This window comes from Pseudophryne corroboree, chromosome 8, assembly GCF_028390025.1.
Source record: "Pseudophryne corroboree isolate aPseCor3 chromosome 8, aPseCor3.hap2, whole genome shotgun sequence".
Classification (NCBI taxonomy): Eukaryota; Metazoa; Chordata; class Amphibia; order Anura; family Myobatrachidae; genus Pseudophryne; species Pseudophryne corroboree.
Window position 1 is genome coordinate 405,945,740 of NC_086451.1, and position 27,592 is coordinate 405,973,331.

General features: G+C 42.9%; 1 protein-coding gene across 1 annotated transcript in view; it reads right to left on the reverse strand.

The window, feature by feature from the left end:
* LOC134949890 (cytochrome P450 2C31-like) overlaps positions 1 to 27,592 on the reverse strand; it is a 62,220-nt gene that overhangs the window by 33,535 nt on the left and 1,093 nt on the right. The window contains exons 2-4 of the mRNA XM_063938586.1: positions 27,021 to 27,278; positions 7,207 to 7,359; positions 1,499 to 1,659 (exon numbers count right to left, since the gene is read on the reverse strand). Coding sequence (XP_063794656.1) covers positions 1,499 to 1,659; positions 7,207 to 7,359; positions 27,021 to 27,278 — 572 coding nt within the window. The remainder of the gene's footprint in view (positions 1 to 1,498; positions 1,660 to 7,206; positions 7,360 to 27,020; positions 27,279 to 27,592) is intronic.

The window sequence follows — 27,592 nt, forward strand, 5'->3', positions numbered from 1 at the left end:
CCAGCGGCTGCAGACAATGGCAGCCGCTGGGAAAGTGTAAAACAACCCCTCCAAACCCCCCATCCCGCACCCTCTGTTTACCTGGCAGCTGTCTTGGGGGTAAAAAGTAACGTCGCAATGGTTGCGATGTTACCGATGTTCCGATGTTACCGATCTTCCTGACAGATGTTCCGATGTTTGAGAAGATTTATTTTTAAAAAATTCCCTTTTTTTAACTAAAATCATTTTGGAAAAAGTTAAATTCATGTTCTTCAGCTAATTCACTAATTATAAAAAAAATTACAATTTCGGGGCGGTTTTTGGGGGAAAAAATCATCAGTTAAGTGGTTAATGAATAGAGATACTGTATGTGAGTTTTGTGTTTTGGTTCTCATTTCATCGTCATGTTTTGGTTTGATTTAAAATCCAAATCTTGTGCTTCAGATTTCTTGAAAATAGATTAAAACAAAGCTAAAACCGTGTCATTTTTGCAATCCAAACTCCAAATTCCGAACCGTGGGAAGATCTGAAAGGGGACTTGTTTCAGGCAGGGCTGGATTATGGGGCCTATGAAAAGCAGGGTGGAAAATAGAAATACAATTTAATGTTTATGATTTATGGACAACCATATGGCCAGCTGGTGGTTGGTAATCATCATGCTGTAATGATGATGAGCCTATTTTTATGTGGAGGCCTGGAGCTGTAGCTCCATTTGCCCTATTGTTAATCTGGTCATGGTTTCAGGACCTAGTTCAGTAAGGATTGCATTTGCAAAGCAGCTCACAGCAGCTTTGCAACTGCAATCTTTAGCAATGCAAATGCAGGAGGAGGTGCTTAGGTGCGATCGCAGTTCTGGATGGTGCGATCACAGTCCTGGATGAACATCCAAACCATCATTCACTATGTCTATCTGCGACTGCAGCCAGAGTAAGGGCAGCTTGCGAGGCCAAGGAAACTGCATCTGTCCTTGGCCTCGCAACTCCCAGAAAATGGGAGCGACATGCCCCCGTTTTCCCCAACGCTGGCTCGCCCTTGTCCCACCCCCGAATACCTCTGCCTGTCAATCAGGCAGAAATGTTTGCATTTTAGCGATGCGACCACAGGACCCGCTCTGCACATGTACAGTACGGATCCTGCACCATTTCCAGATTATCGGGAAACTGCTCAGTGAGTTGCAGAAGCGACAGAAGCGGAATTTCAGTTTGGTTCCTCAAAATTTGGGTGGGTTGGAATATCTAAAGAACTGAGTCACACATTTCTGTTTACAACCCAGAACTTCATAAGTAAAGCCCAGAATTAGGTACAGGTGCACACAAGCAGTGCAAGACTGCATTTTTATATACACTATATTTATTGTTTAAATCCATCATACCAAAGTCAACAACCTTCAAATAATAAAAAGGAATCTTTGCCAAGTGTCTCTAGTTTCCCAAACGAAACACAGAAAGTTTGTACATTTGTAACTGATAAAACTGTCAATTAAAAACTGAATCTTGATGTATTCTACTTTGATGCTTACCTGCCCCCAGAAAGAGCTGGCAATTACAAAGGTTTCATAAATCCAGAACAACACATCATGGAGCTCTTCATCTTCATAATCATGGCGGTTTCCAAACATGATTGTGAAAATAATGTTGCACTGGGCTTTATTGAGGCACTGGCGAGGGTCAAAAGATGACTCTAGAATGTGCAAATTAAAAGAGAAAATTCACATGGTTTTAATTTTAAGGTCCTCATTTATCACAATCCACATTAAAAATGCGGATGCAATAAATATTTATTGCCTAAATTTGCAGTGTGAAAGTAAAATTTTTCATTAAAAATTCATGAGACTTGGGCTATCACTCTGTTTGTCATTGGTACTGCACATGCACCACTGGTGGTCAATGGAGATGGATCAGTTGAATAAATATGCCCCTAAAACACAGAGGCCTCTTTTATACTCACATACCTTACAATTGCTCTGGTTTTGAGAAGACAATGCCATTATGAGGGGTTACTCTATTGCACCAACCCATCGGTTGTCCCAACTCGGGTAGTACATCACCATTCACCATGGTAAATGGTTGCCTTATGAACCAGTGGCGATATGCAGTCATTGGGGCCAAATCAGTTGTTGGTTGCCCCGGCTGCCACTAGATGGCGCTCAACAGAGCAATTCAATCGTTGCTCCGTTCGGGCACACATGCAGCCGGCGGAACCTATTTCAGCTCAAAGCCTCCTGAGGTTAGAACTGAAATGTACAAAAACATTGTGGTTTGGGCGCTCATATAGGAGTTTGAGTACCCTAACCTGGACTTTAGAAAGGTTTAGCCGCTTTGCATGGCTAAACCTGGTACTAAATGGCATGCACACGGGGCATGCATGCCCAATAAGGGGTGGGGGACGACGACAATTGAATAGCCCAATTGGGAGCACACAAAACAATTGACTCACCCCCATTATGTTAAGATTCAAAATGTCTACATGAATGTTATGTCTACAGTGAACATGATGAAATTCATATTATCGAAATACACATCATAACATGGTTATTGTGTTGATATTGTGAATGTGGGTAATCAAAATATAAATATTACAGATGTAAAGTTAGGGTTAGGCTTTAGTTAGGGTTAGGTTTAGGGTCATGGTTAGGATGTGGTTAGGGTCAGGGTTAGGCTGTGGTTGGGGTTAGGGTCAGGATTAGGATGTGGTTAGGGTCAGGGTTAGGATGTGGTTAGGGTCAGAGTTAGGCTGTGGTTAGGGTTAGGTTTAGGATAAGGCTAGGGCTATAACAGTAGAAACAAATGTAGAAAAACTTTATGTCGACATACCAACTTTTGACATGCACAATTGCAACATTACGACCACATCAACATTGTGCATGGTGACATATCAGTTGCCAAAATTTTTTTTGTCAATGACGACACAGTGAATTTTGTACCACACCCCCACAGTTAAAGGGTTTTGGAGGTAGCTTTGCACTTTTGCAGTGCTAGGCATGTACTCCCATGTAACCTTAGCAAAACAATGTTGCACTGAAAGTTGCAGGGGCATGGATTAAAAATGTGCAATTTGATAGGGAATTAGAATTTCTTGCATATTAAAGCAGCACCAAAAAATAGTGTAAAATAGAATAATTGTATGCTACATGCAAAAAGTGCCTGTATTTACCCTGAATGATATGAACAAATTGTATGCACAACCCTTTGTTTTACATGACTTGTCCACGGGTATATTGTAATTGCACCCTTTAGCTGGATTTGCTCTTAACTTTAATTGAGTTCTAATATCATAAAACTGAATTAAAATTTTTTTTTCTTTAGTTAAAGAATGTCATTCTTTCAAAGCATCCACATTCATTTTTATCTTCTCAACTGACACATTTCCGTTCTAATCATTTCAGGTTGTTTTGCTTTCTTTTAGAAGATATAAATGAGATGCATCACATGACCTATTATGAAACCACAAAACTTTGTTGTGTTACCTCCTTTGAAGCTTCTGGTGTACACTATGACAAAAGTTAAAAAATCCGGAAAGAATAAAATTTAATTATATAGTAGATATGTCATAAACACAGACATCATCATCATCAATTACCTTTTCAGTTACACTGGCTGGGAGCTTCAAAACAACCTCCTACAGTATTGTAGGCACAATTTCTGAAAGTACAGAAGATGTGGTATTTTGGAGCAGATGCTTTTATTTAACCTAAGCTCCCACCACTAGCTAGATGATAAACTTCACCATTTTGACTCTATGGGCCTAATTTAGATCTGATCGCAGCAGCAAATTTGTTAGCTAATGGGCAAAACCATGTGCACTGCAGGTGGGGCAGATATAACATTTGCAGAGAGAGTTAGATTTGGGTGGGTTATATAGTTTCTGCGCAGGGTAAATACTGGCTGCTTTATTTTTACACTGCAATTTAGATTTCAGTTTGAACATACCCCACCCAAATCTAACTCTCTCTGCACATGTTATATCTGCCCCCCCCCCCCCCCCCCTGCAGTGCACATGGTCTTGCCCATAAGCTAACAAATTTGCTGCTGCAATCAGATCTGAATTAGGCCCTATGTTCAGTTTGATCTTTCTCAGATACGTGGCCACATTGCTAATTCCAGTGGTATTTTTCTTTTCTTTTTTCAATCTAATTTTTTTTTTAATGCCATGCACTGTGGAGACAACTGCCTCCACAGCATATGGTGGTGCCAGACTATGAGTGGGTGAGGTTTATGCAAAACAAGAAGCCCATTCTGCAGATTGGTATTGTGATCCAGCAGGACTAAAGAACATGGGCATTCCTGGATTCCAAACAGCACTGATTTAGCAGTACAGAATGTCAAGGTATATGATGTAAGCCCACCAGAAGTGGGGAGGTTCTAGATCCCCATCCTCTCAGATGCTACTGACATCAATAGGAGACCATATAACATGCACTGTACACAGAGCACTTAAACTCCTAATTAACTTCAGACACCGCAGTACGCACCCAACAACAATGTGAACATTTAATGAAACTACTTCATAAGTGTTAGGAATCTGCTCTAGTTATATCAGCCTGTGTAGTACTGGGGTCCACCAATGGCGGCTACTACCAGGATGCAGCTCCTCTTCCTCTGGACTAATGTCCTGTAAGGAGTTAGCCAGCATCATCGGTTGGACCGAGTCTTCAGCTGTTATAACTAACCCACTGAGGCAGTTTGTGGCTGGTCATTATTGTATCATGCTTGCCATGTAATATTGGAGGTTTCTGCCTGGGTTGGGCTCTCTGTGTGTGGACTCCTTGTTGTATCTCTGTGTCAGATGATTTATGTTTGCTACCAGTGCAATCCTGAACTCTTGCTCCAACATTAGAGGCAATTCAGACCTGATCGCTAGGGGGCTTTTTTTTTGCATCCCTGCGATCATGTAGTCGCTGTCTACATGGGGAGGATATTAGCTGTGTGCAGGTGTGCGATCGCATTTATAGCAGAACTGCACAAACATCAGTTTCTGCAGTTTCTGCTCAGCCCAGGACTTCCTCACACGCTGCGATGGTTTCCTGGTGATCGGGGCCGGAGCTGACGTCAGACACCCTCTCTCCAAACGCCTGGTCCCTCCTGCGTTTTCCCAGACACTCCTACAAAATGGTCAGCTGCCACCCACAAACGGGCTCTTCCTGTCAGTCACCTTGCGATCGTCCATGCGATCGCTTTTTTCACACCATCCCATCGCTATGCATTGATGTCCGATGCAGTCGTCCAACGCGCCGGCGCATTACGGTGCAGTTCGGATCTGATCGCAGGCTGTGAGAAAATGCACAGCAGCGATCAGGTCTGAATTACCCCCATTGTTTCCAGCATTCAACATACCTACATATTTCAAGGGTAACTACCAAGTGTTCGGGGGTTTATTTACAGTCTTCTGCACACCTGCATTTTCCTAGTAACTGTGTTTTACATTGATTTGTGTACTCTGCAGCCTGCAAAGGGTTATCTTAAACCTGCATTCACTTGTGCTTGTATTAAATAAACCTTTTGTGCACCTGCAATTGGTTCTGGATCAGCATTTTGATTTATGCACATTGTGAAATCAAAACAATAGATTAACAGTAACAATAATATTACAGAGCATAGCAAATTTTTCCCAAACGTTCTCATTGATGATGTACTGTATAATGTAAAAAGTTGCTTTGATTTGATTTTTTTTCCATGTCTCTCTACTGCAAGAAATTATCATTAATTTAGAAATCATCTAAAGAATGCTAAACAGTCAGCACTGATGGTTCCGCAATTGGACAAACAAGGAAAGACCTAATCAACCTTTCACCATTTTACATGCGGTGCATCCTGCCAGTCATCGCAAGCATAAGAGTATATTTTTAACATCGTACAGTGGGGGTCATTCTGAGTCGATCGCCCGCTGCCGATTTTTGCTGCGCTGCGGTCAGGTCTCTACTGCGCATGCATATACACTGCAATGCGCTCGTGCGTCATACGGGTACAATGTGGATTGTATCTGAGCGATAGATTTAATGAAGAATCCATACGCACAGCCGATCGCAAGAAGATTGACAGGAAGAGGGTGTTTATGGGTGTCAACTGACCGTTTTCTGGGAGTGGTAGGGAAAATGCAGGCATGCCCGGGCATTTGGAGGGCGGGTGTGTGACGTCAATTTCCGGCACCGAAAAGACTGAAGTGATCGCAAGGGCTGAGTAAGTTCAGACCAACTCTGAAACTGCACAAAAATTTTTTGTAGAGCTCGGCTACACAGGCGTACACACACTTGCAAAGCAAAAACACACTCCCCCGTGGGTGGCGACTATGCGTTTGCACAGCTGCTAAAAACAGCTAGCGAGTGATCAACTCGGAATGATGGCCAGTGGGCCTAATTCAGAGTTGGTCGCAGCAGCAAATTTGTTAGCGTTGGGCAAAACCATGTGCACTGCAGGGGGGACAGATATAACGTGCACAGAGAGTTAGATTTGGGTGGGGTGTGTTAAAACTGAAATCTAAATTGCAATGTAAAAATAAAGCAGCCAGTACAGAAACAATATAACCCACCCAAATCTAACTCTCTCTGCAAATATTATATCCGCCACCCCTGCTGCGCACATGGTTTTGCCCAACTGCTAACAAATTTTCTCCTGCGATCAACTCTGAATTACCCCCAGTATGCTTTAAGAAAATCCCAATGGATAGCTCTCCTGGTTAGAGCTGTCCTTTGTGATAGAAGGACTTCTGGGTTTATGCCCCGGGTCCTTTGTGTGTCATGGGAGTTCTGGGAGGGATCTGATTGAATCACTCCCTGGGAAATTCGTATAGAAGCCCATTGGCTCATTAGGGTAACACCACCTAAAGCTCGTGTTGTCCACCGCATCCACGCTCTGGAATGTATCGCATTCCAGATCTTGGTGCATATGAGGAAAATGGTCAAACCCCTGAAGATTGCATTTTTGGAGGTTAGGCCTGCAGTTTTAGCTCTGCTGCATCCCGCCGTGTATCTTATACAGGGTTCACAGTGGAACTTAAGTAACCCTGATATGGATACTGGTTTCCACTGTTGCTATATAATATCACAGACTGTTAATCTGCAGCATACAGAAAAGACAATAAATTTAAACATAGAGTTGTTAAATCTTCCTTTTTGTTTTGTACAATTTTGTAATATAACTTAATTCAGAAATTTTTCTTATTGAGGTAAAAATAATTTTATGATGTGGATTTGGTATGTTTGTTTTATCATACATTATATTCTGCACTAACCTTTTGTATTCCTAAATTCTGTCACCAGACACTGAGCCTCCTCCTGAACATGTTCCTCCATGGTCTTCTTTCCCATGCCAAAGTCCCGCATTGCAGACACTGAAAAATTACGAAGTTCCCTCCACTTCTCCATCTTACTCTCGAAACCAAGTCCTGATTTGTAAAATACAAAACCACCATGAACTCATATTGACTGACACAGTAAAGCTACATGTCTGTTTCAAATTTATACATTTGAATGATTTATTATTAGTTTATGGGCAGATTTCTATGCAATTTCCAAACTAAAGCTGCCGGGTGGTGTAATTAAGCTACTGTATGACTGCAGTTGTTATCATGAAGATCTATAATATTCTCTGCTATTTTGTTATAGTTACATTTATATTGGAACCAGGAAACATGACACATTAATTTTGAATGCAATGTATCCTGCCACTCTTTGCAAGCATATAGACGTTTATTAATGGTGGGCACAACAGAGCTCTGGGGAGCAAGGGAAAAGTGTACCATATGGCTGTGGATGCTATTGGGAGTTTTGCTCAGTAGAGGCTGCAGCGGGACAGTATTCTCCCAAGAGGAGTTGCTTATGGTCCGGGGCTCGATGTCCAGTGTGCAGCTGCCTGTGATGTCATGGCTGGAGCACAGGTATTTGAAGGTCCTAGTGCTGCGGGTCTCCTGGGTGCTGCAGGTGTCTGAAGAGGTGAGAGCACAGAGGCAGCAGTGTCTTATAACAGTGCAGGGGCCAGGCAAGCGCTGGGCCCCTTCCTAATGCTGCTGAAGCCATGGATGCGGCCAGAAGGCTGTGGGGAGTGGGCGATGCTGGGAGATCACATGGTCAGACAGCCTGTGGTGGAGGGAACGCTGGAAAGTCTTGTGGCCTGGAAGATTGTTGGTGATCTCGCAGCTGGAATGCTGCTGGAGGGTCCCATAGCATGGAGAGCCAGCAGTGCAGCAGTGCCCAGGATGTTTGTGCATTCTAAGAGGCCTGAGCCTGTGTGTAAAGAGCAGCAAGCTCATGGATGAGATGAAAGGATACGGAGAATTTGGAGATTGGAAGCGCAAACCTCAGAAGGAGAGGAAGCAGAAGAGGGGCGAAAGGGCAGGCAGTAAAGCTAGACTTTCCTCCTGCCCCTATAGACCCTCGCTTCCTAGTTTATTTGTTGCCAATGTGAGATCACTCCCGAATAAAATAGATGATATACATGCTAGAATGGCTAGCCAAACATGTATTAGCACATGCTCTCTTAAGATATTAATGAAGTCCTGGCTGAGTAATTATATTTTGGATTCTGCAGTTCAATTGGTGAATAGGAGCCTATTTAGAGTGGACAGAACTCAGGATTCTGGAAAATCTAGAGGTGGGGGCAGTGCATACAGTATATGGTAATGATAATTGGTGCTTGGATGCTGATCTTATTGAGACTTTCTGTTCTGTGATTTTGAATATGTGGTTGCCAAATGTAGACCATTTTATTTACCAAGAGAAGACTCAGTTGTGGTGGTGGTCACTGTATATTCCACCACAAGCACATGTAGAAACTGCCTTGGATGTCTTGCATTATAGTATACTAAAGCTGCAAACTTAATATGTGGATGGATTCTTTTTAGTTGCTGGAGATTTCAATTGTGCTAGATTAAAGGTGGTTTTACCCAATTTCTATCAATATGTGAATACTCCCACTAGGCTAGAGAATTTATTGGACCATGCAATCATCAAAGATGCTTATGTGACCTTCAGCTGCTCTAATATTGAGCATTCTGATAACATTTCTCTGTTCTCGGTCCTAGCATACAAATCTCTGGCTAAGCATTTTAAGCCTAGTAAATGTATTACTACCTGGCCCGAAGGTGCTATGCTGAATCTACAAGATACTTTAGCTTTTACTGACTGGAGCTTATTTATTAAAGAATCCAGAGTTGAGGAGAAAAATGATAATGTGAATATTGACATACTCGCATCTATGGTGTTAGGCTACATAAATTGTTGGATAGAGAGTGTTACTTCTAAGCAACTGGTCCGGGTCTCAGCCAATAATAAACCATGGGTAGATGGAACAGTTTGCATCTTGAGGGACAGGGCATTTAAATTCAATGACCATGGCCCTCATTCCGAGTTGTTCACTCGCTAGCTGCTTTTAGCAGTATTGCACACGCTAAGCCGCCGCCCTCTTCTGGGAGTGTATCTTAGCTTAGCAGAATTGCAAACGAAAGATTAGCAAAATAGCGAACAGAAATTTCTTAGCAGTTTCTGAGTAGCTCGACACTTACTCTGCCACTGCGATCAGTTCAGTCAGTTTCGTTCCTGGTTTGACGTCACAAACACACCCAGCGTTCGCCCAGACACTCCTCCGTTTCTCCAGCCACTCCCACTTTTTCCCAGAAACGGCAGCGTTTTTTCACACACACCCATAAAACGGGCAGTTTCCGCCCAGAAACACCCACTTCCTGTCAATCACACTCCGATCACCAGAACGAAGAAAAATCCTCGTAATGCCGTGAGTAAAATACCTAACTGTTGAGTAAAATAACTAAGCGCATGCGCTCTGCGAACATTGAGCATGCGCAGTAAGCGACTAATCGCAATATAGAGAAAATCGGCAACGAGCGAACAACACGTAATGAGGGCCCATGTCGCTGTTAAAGTTGCTAGATTGAATTTTAAAAAAGGGGATAAGAGCGGCGAAAAGAGCATATTCTGCTAGGCTAAACTGTAGGTTTAGGAATGATAATGATGCACAGAATATGTGTAGAGGTATTCACGACATCACTGTTTAGAAAGTTATTAAAAGTTGCTCAGTCCGTATAGATAGCTCTGTTGGTGAAACATTAAATAGATTTTACTCCTGTTTTGACTAGTGATGAGCGGATTCGGTTTTACTCGGTTTTACTCGGTTCTCAAAATCGAATCTTATTGGCTATCCAAAACACGTGACATCAGTGAGCCAATAAGATTCGGTTTTGAGAACCGAGTAAAACCGAGTAAAACCGAATCCGCTCATCACTAGTTTTGACAGAAATAATGACTCTGAATTAACCTAGTCTAGAAACTGTGAGACAAAAGGACCTCTGGAGCTGGATGAATTATCTGTTAGATGATGTCTTGCCAGAACAAACCCAGGTAAGGCCCCTGGCCTGACGGGATCCAGGAGAAGGTTCTCAAAGAATGCGCTAAACAATTATCTGGGATTTTTACTGTCATTTTTAATTACTCATTAGCTCAATGCGTTGTGCCCAAGTACTTCAAGTCAACAGTAATTGTACCGATTCCAAAAAAAAACTAAAAAGCTTGTGAGCTGAATGATTAAAGACCAATTGCACTTAAATCACTCATTATGGAAGTTTTGAGTGATTAGTGATGGGTTATGTAAAGTATGGGCGAGTATTCCTGATGATCTGGAATCATTTCTGTTTGCATATAGGCCTAACGGATCAATGTACGATGCTTCCCTTACTTTGTTACATCATGTACTAAGCCACTTGGAAACAAAGGATTACTTCGCAAGAATCCTATTTGTGGATTACACCTCGGCAATTAGCACTGTCATACCGATATCCTTAGTGATTACATTGTCAGAATTAGTCCTTGACAATTTTGTATGTAGATGGTGTCAAAGTCGAAAAATATAGCGACCTATGATGCCTTGTACTTACCCCATGCGCTTGCCCGCTGCACGTGCACGTTCTCTCCCGTGCGTGCGCATATTCGCAGTTGCGTGACGGCGCCTCCACGGTCGTGCGCTTAGGCGCGTGGTATGCGCATTTACGGTAGAGTTTGTGTGTGTCTGGCGGGCGACTCGATCGTTACATAGTTAATCTAAATAGTGTATTTTATAGGTTATGGTCCCCTTAATAATATCAGTAAGTTTGTTTAGTGTAACTGGTTCATGGACAGAGAGATCCCTCTTTACATGATACGAAGGGTCAGACAGGTTTTGAGCAGTGGTGTTTAGTATGCAACGGAAGAGTATATTATTAGTAACATTTCGGTGTTGGTTTGAAAGAGATTAATCGCTCCTGCGTATAGTTATGTTTATAAGAAGTTTATGGACATTTACTGTATTTGCAGTTCATTATCCATGCGGTGGGAAACCTGAGATTCCCTCCCACCTGAGCAGTTTGAAATAGTCACAGCCCACCTGTTTGAATCAACCTATGACCTTTCGTTATAATGTGAAGACAGATTCCTGTGTCCAATGAACAATGAGATTGTAGGGCCCTTTGTAGTGTACTGTACTTTGTGTATATAAGAACAGCCAGTCTGGGCCAGCTCAGTCTTCTCTCCACAAAGGTTTTCATCATTGACTAACTAGAGAGCTGGTTCCAGGACTGCGCTAGCGATCATTCCCCACATGTGTAAGTTCTCTGTGACCAACTTATTCTCTGTCTGTATTTGCCATACTCTCTCTCTCTCTCACTGTTATTGTTTAGGATTAAGACGCTATTGTATATTTATGTCCAGTTATTCTGTTTAGGTGTTTTATGTTAGTGCTGTAGTGTATAAGCTGTTAACTGTTTTCCCCTTTTTACATAGCTAAATCTCGTTAGTAAAGGTGTTGGAACCTCAGCAAGGTGTCTGTGTTTCTCTAGCTAGTATAGAGGGTTTCTAAACGTCTCAATCGCTCAATCAGCTTTTATAAAATAGAGGTTAATCAGCGTTACATTGTGTTAACATTACAAGACCAAGGTTTACAGTATAGGCTTAGCCTTTCAGTGTGTTGCATACAAGGTTTACTATGTGTCATCCTGTGAGCGTCTGCGCCGCTCGTGTTCCTCTCGTGGACACAGCGTCTGCTATGCTAGTAGCGTAGCATTGCGGTGCTCGGGCCGCCTATAGCGTGCTCGATACCCAGCGTAAGCCGTGAGCAAACGTGCCGCTCGTGCATCTCGACCACGGCCTAGCGTCTGCTACGCTAAGTGCGTACCATTACGGTACCCCGTACGCCCATTGCGTACTGAGTCTCTTACCAATATATAGTGAATGTTATAAGATAAATAATTAGCTTTATCAATTGGCAGCTCGTCCGTCCTCCACATATCCGCTCTAGCGAACACAAGCAGACTTTATCTGTCAGCAAAGGGCGGGAAGGTAGTATCCCTTCGTATCCGTGTTGGTGGTGGGGGATACGGTAGTGCTGACTAGATAAGCGTCTGCATCGCTACGTTGTAGGAGTGCTGGTGGAATCCGGAACCGGAAGGTAAGAACAGTACGCTATTGTCTTTTAAAACTGTTTCATTTTTGTTTAGTACACATTGCATACGCAACACAAGCACACACCTATATTTTCATTGGTATTTTCACATCTCGCCTTCCTGTTTGCCATTTATCATTGATAACGGGCTGAGAAAGATTTGTTGCTATTGGTAGTTAAAAGTAAAAAAAATTAATACGTAAGGAAGTAATTTGTAAAACACGCACACGGCTTTGCCTAAGATACAAGGAAGTTCTGTGTGGTGCTCGGTAAATGATTACAGTTAAAAATAATTTGCATTAATAAAAACGTGTTACTTGTGTTACTGTGGACGTGTCTGGCCTGTGTACACGTGTCCCTAACAAAGGGCGGGACAAGCGTACGCGACGCAAGGGCTTACACACGTAGCGTATATTATGCAACGGAGCGTATGGGTACGCCCACATAATACAAATCACACGATAGTATTGTTTTAGTAGGCGATACGGAAGCAACGTGATAATAGCGCAAGTTAATCTCAGTGTCCTAAATTTTAGCGTAAAAGATCCTTCTCTAGTTGCAACTCCTCTGGGATTAGCCTGCGATACTGAATGAAAGGAATTTCTGTACAGAAAAGAAAGTAAAGAGTATATGAGGTGAAAGAGTGTGTGCATATATATATAAGTTTCTCATTTTTGTTGGAACCCCCGGAAGTCGAGTTCTCGTGAGGTACATCCGTGAAAGTGACAGCGCGTGGTGGCTTGGGAGGCATCCCTTTTAAAATATTGAAATTAGAGCATTAGAGTATAGCAGATTAGGAGGTCTACTGTAGACACAGACCAGGAGGTCCAGAGAGACAGACCAGGAGGTCTAGGTACAGCAGACTAGGAAGTCCGCTATAGATAGAGTCAAGAAGCACAACCCCAGGAGGGTTGGTGCGGTTAAGCTCTGGCTGAAGGAATTCGCAGCCACAATTATCGATTCCATTGGTCGTTCCGCACATAAGATTAGTTGCTTATGTGCAGTACGATTGTACCGCATGTAATTGTGTGCATTAGTTTGTAACTTGACCCAGTACCGTTTGCGTATGAGAGGGGTCATAAACGCTATTTGTACATTCTAACGTGATTTGTGAAAAAAAAAATATTTTAAGGGAGGTTCGCTGGTCACTCAGGAATTCTCTAACAACCGATACTTGCTGGGGACGGGTAACCTACTCCCACAACGTCCCAGTAAATAAAGGTTTATAGGGGCCCTAGGTTGGGTACAGCAGCTCTGAGTCAGTGATTGAAGTACTGGCCAACGTGGGCGAAGAGTCGGTGAACGCACTTGGTCGAACTTTCACCGTCGGCTTAACCCGGGCAACTTGGTTTTTGTAAGGGTTCGCTGAAGACCCTGATTTGAAGGTCAGAGGTAGTGAAAGCAACACCTGCAAAGATGGGGGCCAGTTGTTCAGGTAAGGGACGATCAACCCTGGTTCAGGTTGATTTAGTAAACCGGCCAATAGGGTCGGCAAGGTATATCATGTGTGAAAAATACGGATCACACACAGAGGTTTTGTGCAATGAATGGGAAAGAATGACTGTGCATGACGGGGAAAAGTTCCCACGGGTAGGCAGTTTTAGTCCCGAGGTGTTACAAAATCTAAGGAGAAGGATATGTCTAATTAAATCCAGCAAGCAGCGGATCAGACATTATGATTATTTACAATTATGGCAACAGGAGGGTGAAATACAAAGAGGATTAGCTCAAGCGGCTGGATCTAACCCTATCAGGAAACTGATAGCCACCGCACCACCACCACCATACATAACAGGAGAGAAAGTGGTCACAGAGAATGGCACACTGGTGTATGATAAACATGCACTTAGTAACTGTATAGATGTTAAGAATAATGTAACTAAGATTGTTGATGCTAATACTAATCCGTGCAAGCTGTACCCTGTTTTAAACTTTCCCCAGGATTGTGACCAAGAGGATGAGCCCACCACAATATCGGCACTCTCTCTAGCAGCCACCATACAAGAGACTACAGTGGGCACGTCCCAACCAGTAAGAGCAGTATCAAAGGCCCCTAGTGGAGGGACAGGTGAGGTCGTGTCGGCAGGTAAGTACGGAACTGTACATTATGCAGAGACCATTACACCACATGTTGTAGAATCAACCAAGAGTAATATTATTGAACTTAATCCCGTTAGGGTAATTGCAGTCCCAAATGGGAAAACTGACACTTCAGGAGTAACTCCTGTCAGAAACATCGCCATGCACTGCCCCTTTTCCCGAACAGAATTAAGATCAATGGTGTCTGAATTCCCTGATCCTAGGAAAGATCTAGTTGCAAGCCAGAAGTACATTAGAGAGCTAGGAAATTTTGTAGAGCCCAATAACAAAGATTGGCGGACATTGCTGAGGGCATGTTTACCCTCCAATGTCGACTCAGCGAAATTTATAGCTGACTGTAGACTAGATGAAGAGGTACCCCTTACTGAGGAGTACAATCAAGATAATGTGAAAATAATTAATTTGCAGCTAGGAGTATATTTCCCTGCTGTTGTAAAGTGGAGCAAAATTTTTTCCATAAAACAAAAAGAAGGGGAAACTGCTTCTGAGTATATCCATCGGGCACTACAGGAAATGGCTAAGTACACTGGTATAGAAGACATCAAAACAAATGTACATCATAGGGAAGTAGCAGTTTCTGTGTTAATGGATGGTTTAAAAGAAACTTTAAGGACTAGAGTACAGACCACTAGACCAGATTGGAGAGGTATGTCGGTGGCTGCTTTGGGAGAGGCCGCTATGGGGCATGATCGGAATATCGCCAGACACAGGAAGTCGCAGAGTGATAAGCTGATGGCCGTAAGTATACAGGCACTTACCACAAGGCCAATTCAGCATAAGTCTCAGACCCCTGTGGGTAAGTCAAATGTGGTAACTTGTTATTACTGTCATAAAGAGGGACATTTTGCACGAGACTGTAGATTGAAAAATGCACAAAAATCATATCAACCCCCTAGACAACGACATGACACACGAAATTGGGATCAAGGACCGCAGAGACGGAGTTATGAGCCACACGCAGGGGAAACAAGAAGAGACTGGCAAGTCTCTGATAGTTCCCATTTACCCCTTCACAGGTAATAGCTGCCAGTGCGATACAGGGAGGTCACCACATACAATAGGGGTGGGGCCACACCTGTAGTCTGCAGCCAGTGAAATTAATTTCGAGCCTTGGATGTGAACCCGAGGTCACAATTGATGTAGCTGGTAGATCTCTACCTTTCCTTGTAGATACGGGGGCGGCCAAATCAGTGATAAATTCGACCGTGGGCATGAGAACCACTGGTAAAACAATTCCAGCCATGGGAGTAACAGGAGTAGTACAACACTATCCGCTAAGCAAACCTGCAGAGATTACGATAGGGCCTTTGCATACCAAGCATTCTTTTCTGCTGGCTGCATCGGCTCCGACTAATTTCCTAGGGAGAGATTTACTGTGCAAAATGGGATGTGTCATATATTGTACTCCTGAGGGTGTGTTCTTGGACATACCCAGGAACCACGCTCAGGAAGTGCAGGATATGCTAGATTCCCCAACAAGATTAATGTCACACACTGTTGTTGTAAATAGGTGTCCGTCCAAGGTAGAGGAAATTATTTCCCAGATACCGGAATCACTTTTGACCAAGGATGGACAAGACACTGGATTAATGGCAAATGTAGCCCCAGTAGTTGTTCAAGTAAAAGATGGTAGGATAGCTCCAAAAATCCCACAATACCCTCTGAAGCCAGAGGTGGAGTTAGGAGTTTACCCTGTAATAGAGCGCTTGCTACAACAGGGCATTCTGGTAAGGACGTCCAGCACTGCCAATAGTCCCATCTTCCCTGTTAAAAAGAGTGGGGGGAGGGGTTACAGATTAGTGCAGGATCTAAGAGGGATCAACAAAATAGTTGAGAGTCAATTCCCCGTAGTGCCAAATCCAGCTGTCATCCTTATGCAAATTCCTCCCACTGCCAAATTTTTCACTGTGATTGACCTCTGCTCCGCCTTCTTCTCTGTACCTCTGCACCCTGACAGTCAATACTTATTCGCATTTACATACAGAGGAGTTCAGTACACCTGGACTCGTTTACCACAAGGTTTCATTGACAGTCCAAATATTTTCTCACAGGCCTTGCATGATTGTTTACAGTCTTTTCAACCTGAGAGCGGATCAATATTAATACAGTACGTAGATGACCTACTGCTGTGTTCAGATTCGCTTGAATCGTCCCTGAGAGATACGAAACAACTCCTGTTTCATCTTTCAGACACCGGACACAAGGTTTCCAAAGACAAGTTACAATTATGCCAGACCAGGGTGAAGTATTTGGGACACTGTCTGACACAAGGACTGAGACACCTCACCGCTGATAGAATTCAAGCAATTCATGACATGACTCTGCCACAAACCCAGCAACAGATTAGAACGTTTTTAGGAATGTGTGGGTATTGCCGTAACTGGATCCCAGGTTTTTCCATACTGGCCTTGCCTTTACAGGAGATGGTCTCCTCAAACAAACCTGATAGGATTACACACACAGATGAGTCTGAATTGGCATTTCAGAAACTCAAGCAGTGCCTAACGCAGGCACCAGCATTAGGCATGCCAGATTATGGAAAACCCTTTGAGCTGTACGGAACAGAGAGTGCTGGGTGCGCGGCAGGTGTCTTAACCCAGAAGCATGGTGATGCCAGCAGGCCGGTAGCCTACTATAGCGCTCAGCTAGACACAGTAGCGCGATCCCTCCCCACATGCTTGCGAAGTGTTGCAGCAATAGCATTGCTAGTAAGTAAAAGCGAAGATGTAGTGCTAGGACACAACCTCACAATTCATACACCACATGCAGTGTCAGCTTTACTGAATTCTGCCCAAACCAGACACGTCTCATCAGCACGGTTTACAAGATGGGAATTGGCATTAATGGCCCCGGTAAACATCACCATAAAGAGATGCAGCGCACTAAATCCTGCAACATATCTCCCAGGTGTGCCTGGACAGCCACAAAGGGTGGAGGATGAGAGTGATGGTGAAGGAGGATTTAGTAAAGACAATGACACACATGATTGTATGGAATATTTGATCCAAAATTTCACGGCAAGGCCTGACATCAGTGACAACCCACTGGAAGATGTAGATTTTACTTTCTACACTGACGGCAGTTGTCACAGACAGACGGACTCGGGAGACTTGTGTACTGGATACGCAGTCGTAGATGACCAAGGTACCATAGAAGCGGAACCCTTAGGCCCACCAAACTCAGCACAAGTTGCTGAGCTGGTTGCCCTAACCAGAGCATGCGAATTGGCTAAAGGCAAGTCAGCCAATATCTACAGGGATTCTAGGTACGCCTTCGGAGTAGTCCATGATTTCGGGGCCCTATGGCGCCTCAGAAATTTCATGACGGCAGCTGGCACACCCGTAGCGCATGCAGCCCACATCAAAAGACTTCTAACAGCGATACAGGAACCTGACAGAGTGGCAGTTATCAAGTGTAAAGCTCACACGTATAGCCAAGACCCGGTTTCACTTGGTAACAGCCGAGCAGACGAAGCTGCTAAATCAGCAGACAGTACCCCCATACAGACAGACAGCACACAACTGATGGTATTTAATACTGTAAACACACAGAAATTATATGAAATGCAAAATTTGTGTTCACCACAAGAAAAGGCAGTTTGGAGGTCAAAAGGATATGGCCAGGAGTCCTCAGGACTCTGGACAGATGGACAGGGTAAGCCTGTGGCACCCAGAGCATACCTTCCAAGTCTAGCGGAAGCGGCACATGGGCTGACTCATCTAGGCAAAGAAGGAATGTGTAAGTTGGTAAGAGCTTATTGGTGTGCCCCAGGATTTTCTTCTCATGCGGGTAAAAGAGCGATGACACGTCTCACCTGCTTGAGGAAGAATATCGGAAAGGCAATACCAACAGAGCCATCCCACATCTCTCCTACAGATGGTCCTTTCCAGGTAATACAAATTGATTTCATACAATTACCACCTTGTAGAAATTTAAAGTATGTATTGGTTTGTATTGACGTGTTCTCAAATTGGGTTGAAGCATTTCCCGCGGCCACAAATACCGCTGTGTTTACTGCAAAGAAAATTGTGCAGGAATTTGTATGCAGGTATGGTATCCCTAGAATCATTGAAAGTGATAGGGGTACCCATTTTACAGGTGAAGTTTTTCAAGCAATGTGTATGTTGATGGGAATTAATAGTAAGCTGCATACTCCGTACCGCCCCCAGGCGAGTGCGAAAGTGGAAAGAGTAAACAGCACTATTAAAAACAAATTAAGCAAGGTAATGGCTGAAACAGGATTGTTGTGGCCCGAAGCTTTGCCAATCGTATTATACAGCATCAGAACCACTCCCAGGTCCCCTCTTAATCTGTCTCCTTTTGAAATTCTGTTTGGTCGACAACCCCATGTTATGATTAACCCCCAGGATGATTTGAAATGTAACAATGAAGTAACCGTAAAGTATTTGGTTAAGATGAGTAAGCAATTGAGGAATCAGAATGATAATCTAAAGTTGGTAATTCCTAATCTGACAGACAGTAATTGTCATGACATTGAACCTGGGGATTATGTAATGATACGGAATTTTCTACGCTCAGGTTGCCTTATTGACAGATGGGAAGGACCATACCAAGTCTTATTAACCAGCACAACAGCATTGAAGGTTGCCGAGAGGGAGACTTGGGTCCATTCGTCTCATTGTAAAAAGGTTGCTGAACCAGAGAAGTCCAGTGACAAAGAACAGACGGTAGAAGTTGTATCACTAGAGTGTCTGTTCCGGGAAGGTTGAGACGACACCTGAGCGCTGAGAATAATAAGACCGGAGGCGTTTGTCGAGCCAGATTTATTTTTCCCTTTTGTTATTTTCTCCAGTTCCCATCTCCCTCCTATTTTCCTCCCCCCTTCTCATTCTTCTCCTTTTTCTCCTATAAGATGGACTTACCCCAAGAGACTGTGATCCGGATTTTCCTGTTGACCCAGTTGTTGACCAGAGCAGTCTGTTTCGGTGAGAGTACCATGGAGGTCGAGAAAGGATCTGGAATGGGTTCTGATGACCAGGATGGAGGCGTAAATTTCCAAGAGCAACATAATCACCGAGTAAAGGCGAGTATCAGAAAACGATCTGGTAGCATTGACAATAGAAGGAATTGTGAAGGATTGTTAGCTCAAGAGAACTGCATCTGTAGGCATTGTGACAATATAGTTGAGGATGGGTGCATCAAGAAATGTCAGTCCAGTTTTAATATCCACATGGACCATGCCGGTCCATGTGGATATTAAAACTGGACTGACATTTCTTGATGCATCCATCCTCATTGGGGGACTATCACTCCTTAGTGGGTAAAGTGTTAAACCAGACAGACTGTTGGGTGTGCTCTCAAGTACCTCAAGGTCATAGCAAATCAGGACTAGTACCATTCCCTTTAACTGTAGGAGAGGTACTTGAGTTAAGTGGTGGGAGGCCGGTGGACAAGAGGTTTAATATCTCTAGTCCTCCTAGTTTGAAGCTCCACCAATATCATGTGGATAGGTCCTTAGTATGTTTTAACATTTCCAATCCCCGAAAGCCGGGAAATTGGGAAGTGTCATGGAGTAATCAAACCATGACATTTTCACATAGAGCCGATAGAATGCCCATAGATTCAAAGCTTATACGCCAGATAGCCGACAGTGGAAAAATTTTCCGGTTTAGATATACTCTAGGAAGTAGGACCATGCGAGTTGTAGAAGTATCACCAGGATACTGTGCACATATCGTACAACCAGATACGTGTACTAGACAGATGGGAGAATTAGGGTTAGGAGATTTCACATGGAAAGTTTGTAACATGGTTATGTCATACTCCGTCCCATATATTCTCCCCGATGATGCATATTTCATATGCGGGAGGAAGGCGTATAAGTGGCTTGCCCCAAACTCAGAGGGATTGTGTTACATTGGAAAAGTACTGCCTGAAGTAATGACTGTATCCCATATCAAAATGAAAGATATTCACCGTGGTGCTCAAGCTCCTTATACTCACACTCATTACGAGCACGTCGTTAAACGGCACCTGATAGAGAGGACAGAGCATCCGGCCTCTGATCTGATCCATGAATCCACCGGGATTCAATTCCTACTCGCGTTAGATATCACTCGTACCGCCAGAGGAGTGATAAATTATAGATACATATCTGCGCTAGCAAACTTGTTAGACAATATCACCGAAATGTATGACGACACGTTCAGGTACACTGGGAGAGAGTTACAAGCCTACAAAACAGAGCTGGTTCAGCATAGGATGATTCTCAATTATCTCACAGCAGTGACAGGCGGGTATTGTGTTACCCTGGCAACTCAATATGGTATAAAGTGCTGCACGTATATTACAAACAACACTGAGGACCCGGCCGAGGTCATAGACCAAAAGATGGATGACATTTTGCAATTAAAGTGGGAGTTTCGAAGGAAACACAATCTCACACTCGCTGCTGTGGGTAATGAGCTGACCAGTTGGGTGTCATGGTTGAACCCACGAAATTGGTTCTCTGGTTTAGGAGAATGGGCCCAAGGTATTATAATGGATGTAGGGAAATTTCTCTTGTGTATTCTGGGAGTCGTCATATTGGTTGGTCTGATATTTAGATGCGTTCGGACTTTAACGAAGTGTAAAGGTAGTACCAAAGTGATGAATCTGAGGAGCGAGGACACTGTAATAACAACAACTAATTTGATTTATGACCCAACGATAGAGACAATGGGGTAAATTTACTAAGATTCGTGTTTTCCCGTTTGAGGTCAAAGTTCAATCACGAATGACATCGAAAGTGTAAATATGCAACTTTTTGAATTGATTACGACTAATTTACTAAGCTGCCGTATTCTGCATTTTCGGGTTTTCCGATGTCGATGTCATTCATTTTTTTAGGCAGTGTTTTACGTGAGTGACTTGTAAAACACTGCCGACTTTAATACAATGAATCTCGGCCGGATCTGAGAGATCCGTGCTGGGCTTCATTGTGCACTTTGTTAAAAAAAAAAAAAAAGTTTAAATGTTAAAAAAAAATTGCGTGGGGTCCCCCCTCCTAAGGCAAACCAGCCTCGGGCTCTTTGAGCCGATCCTGGATGCAGAAATATGGGAAAAAAATGGACAGGGGTTCCCCCATATTTAAGCAACCAGCATCGGGCTCTGCGCCTGGTCCTGGTTCCAAAAATACGGGGGACAAAAAGAGTAGGGGTCCCCCGTATTTTTGAAACCAGCACCGGGCTCCACTAGCTGGACAGATAATGCCACAGCCGGGGGTCACTTTTATACAGTGCCTTGCGGCCGTGGCATCAAATATCCAACTAGTCACCCCTGGCCGGGGTACCCTGGGGGAGTGGGGACCCCTTCAATCAAGGGGTCCCCCCCCCAGCCACCCAAGGGCCAGGGGTGAAGCCCGAGGCTGTCCCCCCCATCCAATAGGCTGCGGATGGGGGGCTGATAGCCTTTGTGAAAAGTGATTGATATTGTTTTTAGTAGCAGTACTACAAGGCCCAGCAAGCCTCCCCCGCAAGCTGGTACTTGGAGAACCACAAGTACCAGCATGCAGCGGAAAAACGGGCCCGCTGGTACCTGTAGTACTACTACTAAAAAAATACCCCAATAAAGACAACACACACACACCTTGAAAGTATAACTTTAATACATCCATCCACACCTCCATATACACATACTTACCTTATGTTCCCACGCAGGTCGGTCCTCTTCTCCAGTAGAATCCATGGTGTACCTGTAGAAAAAATTATACTCACATAATCCAGTGTTTTCGGCTCCTCGGTAAATCCTTTTGTAATCCATGTACTTGAAAAAATAAAAAAACGGATACCCGACCACGAACTGAAAGGGGACCCATGTTTTCACATGGGACCCCTTTCCCCGAATGCCAGAAACCCACTCTGACTGATGTCTAAGTGGGTTACTTCAGCCAATCAGGGAGCGCCACGTTGTGGCACCCTCCTGATCGGCTGTGTGCTCCTGTAGTGTCAGTCAGGCAGCACACGGCAGTGTTACAATGTAGCGCCTATGCGCTCCCTTGTAACCAATGGTGGGAACTTTCAGGTAAAAAATTTTTACAGAAAATTTAGAACATTTCCCCCCCTTCCCACTGAAAAACATGCACGGATCTCATGGATCCCTGCATGCCTATACAAACACGGGATAAAAAAGCAGGTCTGGTTTTTTTTAGCACTTTTTCACGATTTGTATTTTATCACAGCAGTGTTTGGCTATTGTCGGCAGTGTTTGTGTTTTGCACTTTTTAGTAAATTCCCGATTTCTAGCAAATTGCAGGCGTATTTGACCGATGGTGTATTGATTCGTGATTTTTTCCTAGGACTTCCAAAATATTACGAATGCCCTCATCACTGCCGTGATTTTTGCTTAGTAAATTACCGAGATGACACTTTGAAGAAAAAACGGCATCTCGGTCAAAATCGGGACCTTAGTAAATATACCCCAATGTTGTGATAAAAATGTGATTCCACGGTCCGTTTCTTTCACCCGTTTCTCCTTTGTTTTCCTCCAAGGCACAAAGACATCCACTTGGAAGAAGAATTTGACAACCTCTTTTATACAGACCATTGATGAACTGTGTCACAGTCACAGACACCCAATACTTTTAGTGACTTTAACTATCTACGGAAAACCCAAAACTTTAGAGACTGTAATTTTATGGACACTGGAACAGCTTTTGTTCGCCATTTACAACAAAAGCACCGAGAGACATCAGACAACATGTACATCAGACAAGACATCAGACAAGACCTCAATCGGCGACTGTTTATTTAAACTCACATAGTTTACTACTGCATTTATAACGATTGTTTTTTATCTTCATCTCTACAACCTCCAGGTAGTATCTCACATAGTCAACAGGTGATTCTCACATATTAGCATTCACATGTTCCCCCCCTTCATGTATCAACAACTAAATGTGCTCCCCCATTTGTTGCAACCAGAAGCCGAAAAGAGCTCGGTAGAGTTTGACAGCCCATCCACAGACCCGTAATACGGGATAAGAAGGATTCAAATGTATACTTCGCAATACCTCGAAGCTTGATTTAAAACACGTACGGCACGATGATACATGACCCTCAAACATGGATTTCATACACACATGCTTTTACTGTCTCACTAGGTCATACTTTTCCCACCTTCTCCTCTCCTCCCTTACCCAATCATTAAAAGGTATTTACAGGATGACATATATTTTTCTGTTTGAATTGTTTAGGAAGTGGCAGTTATTGGTGACTGCCAAAGGGTGGACTGTCAAAGTCAAAAAATATAGCGACCTATGATGCCTTGTACTAACCCCATACGCTTGCCCGCTGCACGTGCAATTTATCTCCCGTGCGTGCACATATTCGCAGTTGCGTGATGGCGCCTCCACGGTCGTGCGCTCAGGCGCATGGTATGCGCCTTTACGGTAGAGTTTGTGTGCGTCTGGCGGGCGACTCGATCGTTACATAGTTAATCTAAATAGTGTATTTTATAGGTTATGGTCCCCTTAATAATATCAGTAAGTTTGTTTAGTGTAACTGGTTCATGGACAGAGAGATCCCTCTTTACATGATACGAAGGGTCAGACAGGTTTTGAGCAGTGGTGTTTAGTATGCAACGGAAGAGTATATTATTAGTAACATTTCGGTGTTGGTTTGAAAAAAAGATTAATCGCTCCTGCGTATAGTTATGTTTATAAGAAGTTTATGGACATTTACTGTGGGGGTCATTCCGAGTTGTTCGCTCGCAAGCTGCTTTTAGCAGCTTTGCACACGCTAAGCCGCCGCCTACTGGGAGTGAATCTTAGCTTCTTAAAATTGCGAACGAAAGATTCGCAATGTTGCGATAAGACATCTCTGTGCAGTTTCTGAGTAACTCGAGACTTACTCGGCATCTGCGATCAGTTCAGTGCTTGTCGTTCCTGGTTTGACGTCACAAACACACCCAGCGTTCGCCCAGACACTCCTCCATTTCTCCAGCCACTCCCGCATTTTTCCCAGAAACGGTAGCGTTTTTTCCCACACACCCATAAACGGCCAGTTTCCGCCCAGAAACACCCACTTCCTGTCAATCACATTACGATCACCAGAACGAAGAAAAAAACGTGAGTAAAATTCCTAACTGCATATCAAATTTACTTGGCACAGTCGCAGTGCGGACATTGCGCATGCGCACTAAGCGGAAAATCGCTGCGATGCGAAGAAATTTACCGAGCGAACAACTCGGAATGACCCCCTGTATTTGCAGTTCATTATCCATGCGGCGGAAAACCTGAGATTCCCTCCCACCTGAGCAGTTTGAAATAGTCACAGCCCACCTGTTTGAATCAACCTATGACCTTTCGTTATAATGTGAAGACAGATTCCTGTGTCCAATGAACAATGAGATTGTAGGGCCCTTTGTAGTGTACTGTACTTTGTGTATATAAGAACAGCCAGTCTGGGCCAGCTCAGTCTTCTCTCCACAAAGGTTTTCATCATTGACTAACTAGAGAGCTGGTTCCAGGACTGCGCTAGCGATCATTCCCCACATGTGTAAGTTCTCTGTGACCAACTTATTCTCTGTCTGTATTTGCCATACTCTCTCTCTCTCTCACTGTTATTGTTTAGGATTAAGACGCTATTGTATATTTATGTCCAGTTATTCTGTTTAGGTGTTTTATGTTAGTGCTGTAGTGTATAAGCTGTTAACTGTTTTCCCCTTTTTACATAGCTAAATCTCGTTAGTAAAGGTGTTGGAACCTCAGCAAGGTGTCTGTGTTTCTCTAGCTAGTATAGAGGGTTTCTGAGCGTCTCAATCGCTCAATCAGCTTTTATAAAATAGAGGTTAATCAGCGTTACATTGTGTTAACATTACAAGACCAAGGTTTACAGTATAGGCTTAGCCTTTCAGTGTGTTGCATACAAGGTTTACTGTGTGTCATCCTGTGAGTGTCTGCGCCGCTCGTGTTCCTCTCGTGGACACAGCGTCTGCTACGCTAGTACCGTAGCATTGCGGTGCTCGGGCCGCCTATAGCGTGCTCGATACCCAGCGTAAGCCGTGAGCGAACGTGCCGCTCGTGCGTCTCGACCACGACCTAGCGTCTGCTACGCTAAGTGCGTACCATTACGGTACCCCGTACGCCCATTGCGTACTGAGTCTCTTACCAATATAAAGTGAATGTTATAAGATAAATAATTAGCTTTATCAATGGATATCAGATTTTTTAACAAATAGGCCACAAACTGTTAGAATAGACCCATCTTTATCGAGCGAAATCTTGATATTAGAGTACCACAAGGGTGTGTGTTGAGCCCATTGTTGTACCCTCTGTTTACTCATAATTGTGTATCTAGCGTTGATTTAGTCTGCATAGTTATATTTGAAGATGACAATGCTAGTATTCACAATATTAAAAATAACAATGAAACTGAATATAGATCTAAGGTCACTAAATTGGAAAAATGGAGCCATGAAAGTCACTTGATTTTGACTGTGAAAAAAACAAGGAAATTATAGTGTATTTAAAAAAATCGAGTATAGAGGAATATTGACCACTTGTCCTGAATGGACAGAACGTGGAGGTAGTAGATTATTTAAAATTCTTATGCATAAACATCACAAAGGATTTGTCCTGGGTTGGTCACACTTAACGCGTGGTCAACGAAGCCCTGAAGCATTTGTTTTATGTAAGAAATATGCGTACCACGGGGATGTGTAGGGAAATTTTACTTAACTTTTATTTTTGTATTATTGAAAGTATTTTAACATACAGAATTTTTGTATGGTTTAGTAACTGCACAGTTAGGGAGCGCAAATCTCTGGAAAGGGTGTTTAAAATGACAAGTAAAATGATTGGCTTATGCTTACCGAGTATTCAAGAGGTATATTAAAAAATATTCTTTACAAGGCACATACCATACTAGGATATGTGGCTCATCAAAATCATGAAATCTTTGTTATGTTGCCATCACATACTGTAAAGTATACAGATCTTTTTTATGTTGTACTAGCAAATTTAAATGTAGTTTTTTCCCAAAAGCGGTAAATATGTTAAATTGTATGTTTGTTCTTAAATAAACCTAAGGTGACATTTTTTTTAAAGTTTTCTATGACTCTGTTGATTGCACATGTAATTTTTTTCATTGACTATTCATGTAAGTGAGATGTTGATGACAATTAAATTGGATTGGATAAAGTGTGCATCGGCACTATATTCTCTTTCACTGGTGATTTCCCGGTGAGTCTGACCGATGTATTAAAATAGAAATTATTTAAATGTAAAACCATCTTGGTTTTGAATAAGTTTCTTGATCATTTTATTTGATCCGGCCATGCTTTCCAAGATTTGGCCACAACCCATCAGTACCCACTAGTCTTCTACGGGATATTTATGAAAATTAAACTACACAAACCTATGCAAAATATTTATTTTACTAGATATGTACTGTTATTGTGTTTTCTCCAGCTTATAAAAGGAAAACTAGTTAGTTTTTTACTTTTTTTTTTCGCTATGGTTTTGGGAACCTCCTGGATACAGAGTATTCAATGTATTAATTAGAATTATTTAGACAGATTACTCACCATACTCCTTGTTGTAATAATTGAAGCAAGGCATGTCTCCTCGACCTAAAAAATCATCACCTCTGTCTACAAAGATTTCTTTAACAGATCGGTATCCATTGACCACAATGACCGGACGGGTCCCCAGGTAAATGGTAAACACCTCACCGTATTTCTCTCTCAACTGAAATGAAGTTGTGAATTTTGTTAGGTCAATTTTGCATTGATTATCCCAACCAAAATACTTCTTTGAGTTAGAGTAGACATTTGCATGGACATCTGTAATTTAGTTGGGTTGGGTTTTGCCAAAAAAAAACATATGTTTTGTATCTGGGTTTACAGTAATTGAAAACTGTCAAAACAATTTTATATTTAACATACTGTATGCACAGTATAGCTATTAGAAACATATACAGTGGAATTATTCATAGCATTATATTACCATAGGGTGATTCAAATATCGCAGTACACCCTTTTGTTTCAAAAACTGTGCAAAAAATGGGAAAACTGACTTAGATTCAAGATGGTGCCCCTGTTCGGTACATACCCTAAAAGATAGCCCACCTCACCTTACTGGAGTATTCAGTTTTCTT